Consider the following 12855-nt stretch of genomic DNA (forward strand, 5'->3'; position numbering starts at 1 on the left):
TTGTCAGTCCACAATGCCACTGGAAATCAGAATTGAATGAAAATGGATCAGACCAGTCATTGTCCTGTTCTCGTTGGGAGGGGCTGACTTGTGCTCCCATTGCACTACTCCTATCCTATCCTCATTTTGAGGCATGCTACTATCTGTACATTTAGATACACTCAAAAGATGAGATTCTCTTGCACACATGCTCATGGGCTCTAAGACTGCTGTCCCCTCAGTTATAAAGAGTGTTCACCTGTCAATTTCCAGGTTTTTAATTCAATGGTTAGGATCATTTGATCAGATTGAACTTTGGGACATGGAATTCTAGGAGGGGTTCACCCAGTGTACATTCCCCCATAGGCAAGGCTGAGTGGTTGCACAAATCATGGTGATGCTTTGACACATTACCCTGTTACCTGTAGAAAGATCATGCTCTCTCCAAGACGTATCAACAGAGCACTCCTGACTACAACAAAACCGACCATAGCTGTTGTCCAGTCTTTGGTTTCGCAGCAAGGCTTGGAGATGGCAATCACTGGTTCGTAAAACCAACATTCTTAAAACCAAGTCAGGTGAGATAGGAGAAGAAAGAACCCTGTTCCTGGTTTTCTTGTAGTATTAGCTGGATCCTTTGGAACCACAAGAAAAATACAGGGTTCCAACCCAGCACTTTGTGAGGATTGGAGAAACCATGATTTCCATATTCACCTTTTCCTTGACTCTTGTGCCTTCTTTATTTGGAAGTGATCTCCAATGAACAGGTGTGGAAGCTAGATTGTAAACCCTGATTGAATCCATGGAAGCAATTGTACATGCATTCTTGTTAGTCACAACTTCAGGGTTTTTATTGTATTATTATTATTTTGCCATATTTTTCAATAATAGATAGCTCGGAGTAAATGGTTTGGCCAGGTGCAAAGCAAACCAAGAACTGCACCAACTACAAGTGAGTTGGTTCAAGTTGAACGCCCTCAAAGGGCAATGAGAAGGCCCAAAAGGACATGGGTGAAGTAGGAAATATTTAATGACCCGTGATTTAACTGAGGATAAGGTCCTCGATGCAGCGGAATGGTGGAAAAGGATTTGTGCAAGTGGCCTCAATTAGTTGGAATTAGGTTTACATGATGACAATGATCTTTTTTAAAGAACCATGGGGGGTTGGGTGCTCACATTAATGGTGACAACTTAGAATACTGGGCTCTAGTTAAAAACATTCCCATACAGTGTAGGAAACATACTTCGCGTCTGCTCCTATGATGCTTCCATTTCTTTCTTTCTTTCTTTCTTTCTTCCATTAGGATGCTTCTGTTGTTCAATCTGCTATGACTAAATCATAGTAGCATGATATTGTTTGTACTTTCTATCCAGGGAAACAAAACTGTTAAACAACAAAACATATGAAATTGCACCCATGCGGAGGGGAAGCAAAGGAGTAATTGTAGAGCATAAATAGAGTAAGATTCCATTTAGTGGGGCTCAAAATTTTACAAATTTCTGATATATTTATTTATATATAAGATATACCATTACCTTTCAATAAAAAAGATTTACCGTGATACTAAGATAATCTATCCTGGGAAATGGTTATTTAAAACACGAGATAAGTACAGAAAAATCACACAATCTACCATGGTAGAGGATTTAGAACCGTCCGTTCAACCTGTCCGTTCAACCTGTCGAGCAGAGAATTGAAATCAACAGGCTGCCTGCTCTCCACCATCCTGTGGATCACATTCGCAGCCTGATCCCTCGAGTACCCCATGCTCGCAGCTTTCTCAATAAGCTCCCTATATGGATGGTTGAGCATTATCTGCGGGGTCGGCTGGCGGGTGCCAAGACTGCTGGGAGGTGGTTGCAAATTCTGGACAGCAGAGACATGGGCAGGAGGATAGCTGCTTTGCTGGAGGTGCTGAGGATGGGGCGACCTGCTGCCGTCAGTGCCATATGGCATATATCCATGCAATGTAGGCTGTTGGGAAGTGGCCCCAGCACTTGGGTAGCCACTGTCGCTGAGTTGTGCTCTGTAAGTGCTCTGGTTTATCTGAGGCTGCAGTTGCTGATGCTGTATGTTATGGTGTTGGGGTGGCTGCTGTGGAACTGTTCTACCAGGCTCTCCATAACTGTAAGAGGCAGCTTTTGGACGGTTTACATCAGATTGAGAAACTCCAGAGAGTGGAACTTGCACCTGCATGCTGCCCGGAAATGTTTCAGGCAATGGGTTGGCAGGTTGAGCTGGGTAGGGTGGGTATATTGGTGGTGTTTGGGATCGAGAAGCTTGTGGAGATGGCTGTTGTGGTTGAGTTTGTCGTGGGAATTGCTGAGGAGACTGCTGTGGCCACTGCTGCTGATACGGAGGAAAAGGGTGAATTGGGTTCTGATTTACATGGGGCTGAGGCTGCTGCTGTGGTGCCTGCCGGGGCAGGTCCTGCATTGGGGGCCTCTGATAAACATGTTGGAGCCCAGCTTGGAGGTGTTGATCGTGATGGTGCTGCTGTTGGGACTGCAGTGTCTGAACTGGCAATTGGTTCTGTGAAGGGTGGTAGATGTGTGGCTGGCTCTGAGCATGAATTGTCTGCTGCGCAGGTAGAGAGGGAGGTATCGGCTGCTGAATGGGTAGTTCCTTGCGAGGTTGATACTGTTGTTCAGCAGCTCTAGCTGGGAGAGAGGTTGGTACGGTAGTTTGGCAGGGCAATGCAAGAGCCAGCTGCTGGTTCATTGCATCCGGTGCATTGTCATGTGTTTTTGGCTCGAAGGCAGATGGTACGATTCCATCGTCACTGTGCTGTGAACGGCTCATAGCAGTAGATTCTTTCTGCATGAGTTGAAGCTTGGCAAGTTCCTTCTGGGTTTCGGCAAGGTCTTGCTTATCTCTTAGGATTTGTATGAACCTGTGGACCTGTAGCAAAAATAAAACATTTAGCTTGTTTCATGATATTTGGTGTAACCAAACTCACCCTTAGGAAATTGGCGTAGGCCCCGTTGATGTTAGCAAACTAAGAACCCACTTCCTGAGCAGCATATAAGTTGGTATATGGAAACTACGAATCAAATTTTGGATCAGTTCATGCGGCTCCTAATACAGCAATCCAATCTCTGAATATCCACATACATGCAGCGAAGCACACCAACGCAGCAAACAGTTTATATGTCCATGCTATGCATCAGACGTACCAATGCATGGCCCAAATATCAAGTCATACCAATCATCAGGGGGGGGGTGGTCACATGATGCAGAATTTGGACCGTTGGGAAGTTCTTTCGGCTTGCCCATTCCTTTTGTACATGTGTGGCTGATGATTGAATCAACCTTGCTTTAAGGCTATGCTGTCTTATCAGCAGGGCCCACCCGCTTGGATGCGGCACATGTGCCCCATTAGCACGTGTCTTAGTGTAGGTGGGCCTGTAGATAGACAGGCATGCAGGATTTGTAAATTATGGCATCCGGTAACAGAAATGCACACTTTTAAGATGCATTCAGCTACATAACAAGTGTTGATACCTGTAGCAATGTCAATTTTGATTGAATACTAACCCTACGAATAATGTTCCAAGAAACATAGATGAAGAAGGGAATTTTTTCAATCTTTTGTATTATATTATAAGGCGAGAATAGATGCAAGTAACAGACAGCAAGATATATGTAACATCTGATCTAAACTCACTTCTTGCAGATGATTCTCGAGAGACCTAAGCTTCATATCTGTTTCGCTACGATCACGAGCTAAATCGGATCGGAGTTCTCCTAGCGACTGTTCAAGACTGTAGCAATGTAATTCCAACTGCGACAGGCGTCCACTAATTCCCTCGAGGAACTGGAGTAAATTGTCAGCATATTTCTTCATGGTGTTTTCAATGGTGTAAGATAGGACACCATTTACAGATTCCTCCTGCCGATCGTAGACAGTTGGCAATGATCTTCCCATTTTCAGCTCCCAAAAATCCTGTCCAATCAAGAACAAAAGACTCCATAAATTAGTCACTCCCAAAGGACAAGCAAATCGAGGGAGCCCAAAAAACTTCAATTATTAAATAAATAACAGAAGATATTGGATGGACATTCACGTATCAATTCAACAACCATATTCATAATCGAATACAAGATGATTGAGTGGGTAAAAGAAGACGGCAAAGCCCGTGATTTGGATAAGCTGAATGAGAATATCAATATCATTTAATGGCTTGTTTGGATGACACCCGTTTTTTATTTTTCATCACTTCTGCCCATGCATCATTTGGAAAATAGCTCTCAGCTCTTCCCTGCAAAAATTGATTTAGGGAGGTGGTGTTTTACCGCCAATTTGCAGGCATGCCAATGTGTCCCATGTGTGGGATCCAAACCGGCCATTAGGCACACTTTCACATAACCATACCTTCACCAAAAAAATCCATCCGGTGGTGGAAGAAACATGAATAGCAGGTTGAATTACTTGATAGATGATGGCACATCTGTTGTGCCTGTCGGGCATAAATGAATCGAAATAGTTTTTCATTGTCACCCAAACAGGCCCAAAAGGGTCTAGTGGAAGATCTAAACAATTCAACCATTGGCCTTTTCTGAATTGGATATTTGCCGCATCTTTTTCTCAACTGTCTATCTGCAGGCACCAATCTGAGGGGTTAGATTAATCCAATCTGGCATTTTTTGGGCATCCCCACCTGTTGTGGGGTGCATCAATCAACAGTGGGCCCCACAATTACGGAATCATGTGCCTTGGTGAATTATACCGATAATTTCTGGAACTCACGCTTCTGGTTCTATGAACCGCTGCAACAAGAGCGAAATGATCCAGCTAAAGCTCTCCTCAAAATAATTTCAGTCGGATGAATGAATCCATCCGTCCATTTCGGAGGTCCTTTTAATCAGATGGCTCCAATCATCAGATCGGGGTGATTTGAGGGCTATGAGCAATCCACGCCGGATTCCTCCTATGCAACGGCCAACGGCGATCTTATATGGCACGTGGGCCCCACACAGGTAAAGCGTCGCTACTCCGTAGCCGAAATGTACGGAAGGGGAGAGATACAGAGAAAAACAGAAGAAACGAGACAGAGAGAAAGGAGAATACCTTTCCGTATTCGGGACGCTGGCTGAGATCGCCGTCTGAATCGAAATCGGAACCTTTCGCACCAGGCGTGGCTCGACCGGAAGAGCCGGAAGCCATGGACCGGCCGGAGAAGAGGAAGTAGGGTTTCTTCCTCTTTCCTTTTCTTTTCTATTTCCTTCTTTAATTTTTACTCTTTTCTTCTTTTCTCGATCGGATAGGGAGGAAAAGGAGCAACGGAAGGACGAAAGGAAAGAGAGGAGACTAGGAATGAGAGTGGCACTCGCGCGACTGCAATTTCTAGTGTACTCGCGCTTGCACGTGCGTTCAGTGAGAGATCTGAACCGTTCACTGTCACCTTTTGGATTCCCTGATCCAACTGTAGTTTGGTCTTCTCATCCGGTTGGCTGCACTGGGAGGTTGAATGACAACCCAGAATCGATACCTCTTAATCGTCCATTCTTTTGTGTGAATGGTGCCCATGTGATTAAAGGACGGCTCTGATCTTTAGCCATCGGAATCTACAGGGTAAGACCCACATGACAAGAGGCTTGGATCTTGTGCATCGGCCCCGATGAGTTCGAGTACATACGCGACTGCACTTAAAAAGCTCGCTTGCTTGTGTAAGTTCACGGGAAGAGAGAATACATCCGCATACATCGACATCGGGAGTTTACCCTTTGGGGTGCACTCGAGCGGTGCCGGTACCACCGTAAGCCTATGGCGGCCGGGAGCGGATTAGCTGTCATCGCGGTAAACTGCTTTGCGGGTGTTACCCTTACCCTGTGGGGCCTACCTTGATCAATATGTTTCATATCCATGCCGCCCATCCATTTTTTTCATCTCATTTAATACTTTTATCCAAAAATTTAAGCAGATCCAAATCTCTGGTGGACCACACTACTGGAAACATTGGAAAATAACCTTTAAAAGATTTTTTAAGCCACAAAAGTTTTGGATCAAGTTATTCTTTGTATTTTAACTTCATAAAAGTTCTGTTTGAACTTATAAACGGGTTGGATGTAATATAAAAATTGTGTATCTGCTTAAAGTGGGCTTTGGGAAGTTTTTAATGGTGAGTGTTCAATCACCATGGTGTGGTTCACATGAGAATTTTATATAGATTTTTTTTGGGCTCTTATAATAAAATGGGCTTTAAAAACGGATGGACGGAATGGATATACAAAAACAGATCGATGGAGGTGGGCCGTACGGTAAGGGTAACACCCACTAAGTTGTTACCCGAGTACACCTAATCAGCGCCCATGGCGGTTTCGGTGGAAGCGGATTGCCTGTGCCCCGGGCACGGAGATAATCCCGTGCCCCTGTTGTCGGAAGCTGTGTGGGCCCACATAGATTCTCGTCATAAATCCACTCCGTCCATCAGTTTTGCAAGACCACGATATGGATAGAATTATGAAGATCAGGAAGTTCCAAAATTCAGGTGGGTCATATCACACTAAACAGTCGGGATTAAACGCCCACCATTGGAAATTTTGTGGGGCCATACATGAAGATGATATTTGTGCCTACAGTTAATCTGAGCGGTGGTAACTCTATTAACGGTTTGGATGCCATATCATACCAACATCACGATCAGCTCTTGGAAGGTTTCAACGGTGGACATTTCCGTTTTCAGTTCCACTGTTTCATTTGGTATGGCTCACCTGAGTTTTGAATTTAATTTATTTTTTAATTCCGATCCTATGGTAGTCTTGAAAATTTGATGAACGGAGAGGAGTTGACACGGTTATCTCTGTGTCCCGGTACAGTTTCCAACGACAGGGGCACCGGAGTCTCAGGCAGTCGCGAGTTGCGTGTACACCTGTTACAAGGAGCCCGTGTAACACGATGCTCTGTGGGACCCACCACAATGTCCGTGTGAGATCCAAGCCATCCATCAGCTTTTTCAGGTCTTGCTAAGAAGGGATCCCCAAAAGTAATTTAGATGAAAGCTCGAGCGGGTCATACCATAGAAAACAATGGGGATGGAATGCCCACCATTGAAACTTTATTGGGCCCGCGGAAGTTTTGGATCATGAGGAGCATGTTTGTGGCTTTCCTACATATAAAGATTCACGGTGGCCACGTCACAGTTTTAATGGCCACCGTTTCTATCTCAATTGTTTTCCCAGTGTCGCTCTCTTGAGATTGACACACCACTTGATCTCATTGAGAAATTTTCAATTTTTTTCACATGCTTGTTGGATATTTCCGCGGGCATTCTTCGATCTTATTGGAAGTGGCTTTGATCTCACTTGATTCTATCGTTACAATTGCACAACTTTGCATATGTATTTTGTTACCTAATTCAATTGTAACTCCTTATGTTTTTTTGAAAAAAAGTTTGTTAGTACATCCCACTGTCAGCTGTGTTGTCGGATGTCTTAAATGTGGGGGTTTCTTCTTTTTTTTTTGCGTGCACGACCGGTCGAGGGTCTTGCTCAACTGGTCGTATGAGCAGTTCGACTAGTCGAGCATTGCTCGACTTAAAGACCAGCGAGCTTAATTCTTTAGTATCCGGGTCGCTCGACCGGTCGTAGGGCTTGCTCGACCGGTCGTAGGGGTCCTCGACTGGTCGTGCAATCGGCACGACCAGTCATGGTTACACAGATTCGTTTCGCGATTTTGTGCGGATTGCGAATTTGAGTCCTTTCGCAACAAGGATGTGGAAGAGAGTTTCCTAACTATAAATAAGAGTCCATAGGGCTATTCTAAATGATTAAAAAAAGCTTTTTAAAGGGTTCTCGGATCACCAAAGGGTGTAGCAAGGGTGAGATTCGAAGTTGTTCGAATCGGGTAAGTCCTTTCTCTTGTAATTTCTATTTCATAGTGAATTTCTGTCACTTTGTGCCGTGGTTTTTTCCCGCAAGGGTTTTCCACGATAAATCTGTGTGTTCTCTTGTGTTTGCTTAGTACCATTATATTGCTATCCTAGATCTAGATCTGTGTGATTCCGCAGACACATCCCCAACAAGTGGTATCACAGATCTGAATCTGCAGGATTAGTAATGATGGGAAACGGCAAGTTTGATATTGAGAAGTACTCACAAAAATAATTTTGAGTTATGGAAGATTGAGATGATTAGTCTGTTAACCAAGCAAGGCGAGATTAAGGCTCTTGAGGAGTGAAAATCTACCATGAAAGATGATGAATGGGAAAACCTTGATAGTAATGCTTTAGCCTTTATCCGTTTATGTCTCACGGATGAAGTTCTCTACAATGTCATAAGGGAAAAAACTGCGGCTAAGTTATGGGCGAAGTTAGAGGATGTCTATATGAAAAAATCCTCTAAAAATCGTCTGCATTTGAAGTGACAATGGTATAACTTCAAGATGATAGAGGATGGAGGTCTGAAGACTCACATCAGCAACTTTAATAAATTAGTTTGCAAATTACTGGATATGAAGGAAGTGATGAAAGATGAAAAACAAGCATGTATGTTACTGAATTCTCTTCCGGCGTCTTATGAGTCATTCAAGGACACAATGTGCTTAGCGAATAAAACCCTGAGTGTCGACACCGTTATCTCGGCCCTTCAAGGGAAGGCCATGATAAAGCTCAACGTCGACATGGGGATATCTTCTGATGCACTGTTTATAGGGGATAAAAATTCTAAACAAGGTACAGGTTCTTCAGGTTCTAGATCCAAATCCAAGGGCAAGGGCAAAGGAAAGGTAAAGTGCTGGAATTGTGGGAAGGAAGGACATGTGAAGAAGGATTGTGAAAATCCTAAATCGAAGAAAGAAGATTCTGAGGCTTCATACAGGGAGGCCAATGCTGCCACATCAGATGGATTGAGTGGATGTGATGGTAATGTTTTGTCTGTGTCTACTATCAGGCGGCCATACGATGATCATAAGGACGAGTGGATGCTAGATACAGGGGTATCTTTTCACATGACTCCTCATCGGAGTTGGTTCATCAACTACAGGGAGTGCGATGGTGGACAGGTATTTATGGGCAATGATATTGCCTGTAATGTTGTGGCTGTTGGTACGGTGCGTATCAAGATGTTTGATGGGGTGGAGCATACCTTGATTGATATCAGACACATTCCTTATTTGAAGTAGAATCTGATTTCTCTTGGTGTGCTTGAGGCAAAAGGATGCAAGTACACAGGTATTAATGGTGCTCTTAAGGTATCTAAGGGGGCACGGGTAATCATGAAAGCACAACGACTCGGTAACATGTACAGGTTGATCGGGAGCACTTCAAAAGGTGGAGCTGCAGTGGATGTAGCGGATTTCACTTCTGCACGTGTGTGGCATGCTGGGCATGGCCACATGAGCGGGCAGGGCAGGAAGGCGGACGCGCGGACATAGATACAGAGCAGATGGAGCAGCCACCTGTGAGAAGAATCACACGGCATGATTGCAGGATATCGGCAAGGTACATAGACGACTCCAATATCGCAGGGTATTCATCTTCTATTCAGATGGCTCTAGGTGAGCCTGATCCTGAGAAGTAAATGGTGACTATGAGCGATGTGATGGATTCGTTGTACTAGACTGACATATGAGAGCGGGTGGAGCTTCCAGTGGGCCAGAGAGCAGTTGGATGCAGGTGGATCTTCAGTAGGATACATCATAGATACAGGGCGAGGTTGGTAGGAAAGGGTTATGTTCAGAGAGAAGGGATCGGCTTCTCAGAGATATTCACGCCGACGGTATAGCAGGTGTCTATTAGATCCGTGATTGATGCTGGTTAGCTAATGTGATCTTGAGCTAGAAGGATGGATGTGGATTCTGCACTTCTGCAAGGAAAAGTGAAGAGCAGATCTACATGAAGTAACTAGAGCGGTTCAAAGTTAAAAGGGCTGAGAAAAGACTTTACAGGAGGTTGTGGTTTGACCTGTCGCCTAGGCAGTGATTTTGATTCCTTCTTGATGAGTCAGGAATTGATGACATGTAGATCGCCAATTATGATATGTCTGAAATCAATATACTGAAGACTCGGGTAAGTGGGATATTCAGGATGAAGGATCGGGGGGCTGTAAAGATGGTTCTTGGCGTTAAGACTGAAAGAGGAGTAGGCTTTGGTAATCGCAGGAGGAATACCTTGTGTGTAGGTATTGATCAAGGAAGTGATGGACCATGTAAAGCCGGAGAGCGTTCTCTACGCATCTCTCCTCAAGTTTTCCTCAGGACATGTCCCATAACAGATGAGGAAAAGCAGGATATCTCATGAGCTTTATTCGAATACGGTTGGCAGTATATGCCATAGTTTGGATTAGACCGGTTATTTCACAGTCTATCAGTGTTGTGAGCAAGTACCCTGGTAAGCAATATTGGGTAGTGATGAGATGGTAAGAAGATTACGTCTTTCCTTTTGGAGAAGACAGGAGCAAAGGTGGTTGAGCACGTGGATTTTGATCCGGCAAACATGCTCACCTAGATCGTTCCTGCAGAGAAGTTCAAGTTCTGTGTAACTTCTCTGGGCTTGGCGATAGCATAAAAGAAGGACGGAGTGTGCACAAGAAGCTATGATGTGATGCAGAGATAAGAGAAGAGGTCGAGAAGCTACACGGTTGAAGATTGAAGACATGGTGAAGATCGTTGCCAGATGTCTTAAATCTGGGGTTTTTTTTTTTGCGTGCACGACTGGTCGAGGGTCTGGGAGCGGTTCGACTAGTCGAGCGCTGCTTAACTCAAAGTCCACTGAGCTCAATTCTTTAGTGTTCAGGCCGCTCGACCGGTCGTAGGGCTTGCTCGACCGATCGAGGACCCCTATGACCGGTCGTGCAATCGGCATGACCAGTCGTGGTTACGCAGATTCATTCCGTGATTTTGTGCGGATTGCGGATTTGAGTCCTTTCGCAACAAGGATGCGGAAGGGAGTTTCCTAAAACTATAAATAAGGGTCTCTAGGGCTATTCTAAATGATTAAAAAAAGCTTTCTAAAGGGTTCTAAGGTTATCAAAGGGTGTGGCAATGGTGAGATTCGAGGTTGTTCGAATCGGGTAACTCCTTTTTCTTGTAATTTCTATTTCATAGTGGATTTCTGTCGCTTTGTGCCGTGATTTTTTTTCGCAAGGGTTTTCCATATTAAATCTGTGTGTTCTCTTGTATTTACTTAATGCCATTATATTGCTATCCTAGATCTAGATCTGTGTGATTCTGCGGACCAAATCCCCAACAAGCTGACACTTCACTATTAGCCACCCCCACTAGGGATCGATACCAAGACCTCAAAGTATTGAAACTCTACGTGAGGGCTTGGAATAGGAAAATGAGGGTGAATCATGTACATGAAGTGTTTTCAGAGAGGAAGAAATGTTCTAGAGTTTTTAAAGGGATTTTAAGGTTTTTATATTGTTGTGTTTATCCAAGAGAATTGGTTTTTCATAATAAATTTGTTCTCGCTATATGCTGTGGTTTTGTTTTTTTTTTTTTCCTGCGAGAGTTTTTCAATGTAAACTAATGTGTTCTCTTGTGCTTGTTTGCATTTATCTCTTTCTTGTTTGTTTCGAGTTTGTTTCCACAATTCCACAATAAAGAATTATGGTAAAATTGGAGGACATTGGGGTGCCACTGTCGTACACCTTCCCTGTAACCGGAAAGACATCAGGCGAGATTGTCCCAGTGTTGGTTCATGCACCTTTTCAATGTGAAAGTGGACGCCATCAAGAACGACATCACAAGGGGGGTGTGAGTAAGAGTAGATGCCTAGGAAGTTACTCCATAGGTATTATGCTACTTGCCTCGCATCTACAAAGGAGCACCGCCTCCAATAAAAAGCATCACCTTAATGCCCTACGTCTGATAAGATCTTGTCATCACCAACGCCCATGCAACCATTAGAATACATGTTGCTGTGGCCAGCAAAGTTGATCATTGGAGTCTGACCATTATCCAACGTAGAGAGGAAATCAATGTATACTAAGGTATAGTCCCCTGTTGCACACGTTTTGGCCAAGGTACCCTCCTGTTGCTGTTTTGGCCCCAGTAAATGTCGCTACAAGTTTTTGTTGGCTGGGTGTACAAAAATAATATTGAAATCGCTGGTAATCAGAAATGTAGAGAAACATTGAAAAAATACGAGGAAAATAGTTGAATTTTTTAATGAAACTTCAGGAAATGCTAAAATACACTTATCTTTGTATTTAGGAATAAAATTTTTTTACAAAAAGAACACATACATTATAAGTTTTCATTTAATGAGGGCTAAAAAGACATGTTCTCGTGAGAAATTAGACCAACCATTCCATTCATCTCATCTATCCATTCAAACATTGATTGGTATTTCAGAATATCAATAACACATGATATTTCATTGAGAAATCATAGATAACTAGAAAAAGAAACAAAAGATTAGGAACTCGATACTACCCATGTTGCGAGATATTATCGATGTTGATGCAAATGTCTGGTTCGTCCTCCTTTGACCCTTGTATGCCTGCACAGAAAGAGGACAAAGGAGACCCTGACTCGATCAGGGGACCCTCCGATGCCAAAGTCAGGCCTGGACTCGGGGTCTCAAAGTATTGAAAGGTTTTTTAGAGGGAATTTGTTTCGTACCTCTCAAGGTGACAGGGGTCCTCCTTTTATAGCTGCTGGGGTCCTCCTGATATTGAGCGCGGGATCTTCTCCTGGTATCACGGAGATAGGATCGTGCCCATCTTGAGCCGTCATCCGATCCCGTGAGCTTCGGGGTCGGAGATCTTATCCCAAGATATCCGGGATGAGATCTGACCTAGCGACGGTCGGTCTTGTAAGGTGGTCCGCCCGACACATGCCCGGAACGCTGATAAGTCGTCCGAACCGACTCAACCGTTGTCTCGGTTTAGCGAACCATGCCTCGGATTTGACACATCCTTCGGTGACC

At 44.0% G+C, this 12855-nt stretch overlaps 1 protein-coding gene across 1 annotated transcript; it reads right to left on the reverse strand.

The window, feature by feature from the left end:
* Nucleotides 1-1421: 1421 nt before the first annotated feature.
* Nucleotides 1422-5558, reverse strand: LOC131241150 (uncharacterized). Its single transcript, XM_058239845.1, has 3 exons — nucleotides 5052-5558; nucleotides 3648-3926; nucleotides 1422-2881 (listed from the first exon to the last, which is right to left on the reverse strand). Exons 1-3 carry the CDS (start codon nucleotides 5145-5147, stop codon nucleotides 1610-1612), a joined length of 1647 nt encoding a protein of 548 aa, XP_058095828.1. The 5' UTR covers nucleotides 5148-5558; the 3' UTR covers nucleotides 1422-1609.
* Nucleotides 5559-12855: the final 7297 nt, after the last annotated feature.

The sequence above is a fragment of the Magnolia sinica genome, chromosome 3 (genome assembly GCF_029962835.1).
Source record: "Magnolia sinica isolate HGM2019 chromosome 3, MsV1, whole genome shotgun sequence".
Lineage (NCBI taxonomy): Eukaryota > Viridiplantae > Streptophyta > Magnoliopsida > Magnoliales > Magnoliaceae > Magnolia > Magnolia sinica.

Bases quoted from the DNA above. Each gene is read 5' to 3' on its own strand.
- LOC131241150 (XM_058239845.1), bottom strand. From the start codon at position 5,147: ATGGCTTCCGGCTCTTCCGGTCGAGCCACGCCTGGTGCGAAAGGTTCC. The intron at 3,927-5,051 runs GTATTCTCCTTT...TTGATTGGACAG, and splicing joins AGCGTCCCGAATACGGAAAG to GATTTTTGGGAGCTGAAAAT. The intron at 2,882-3,647 runs GTGAGTTTAGAT...TTTTTGCTACAG, and splicing joins TCGAGAATCATCTGCAAGAA to GTCCACAGGTTCATACAAAT.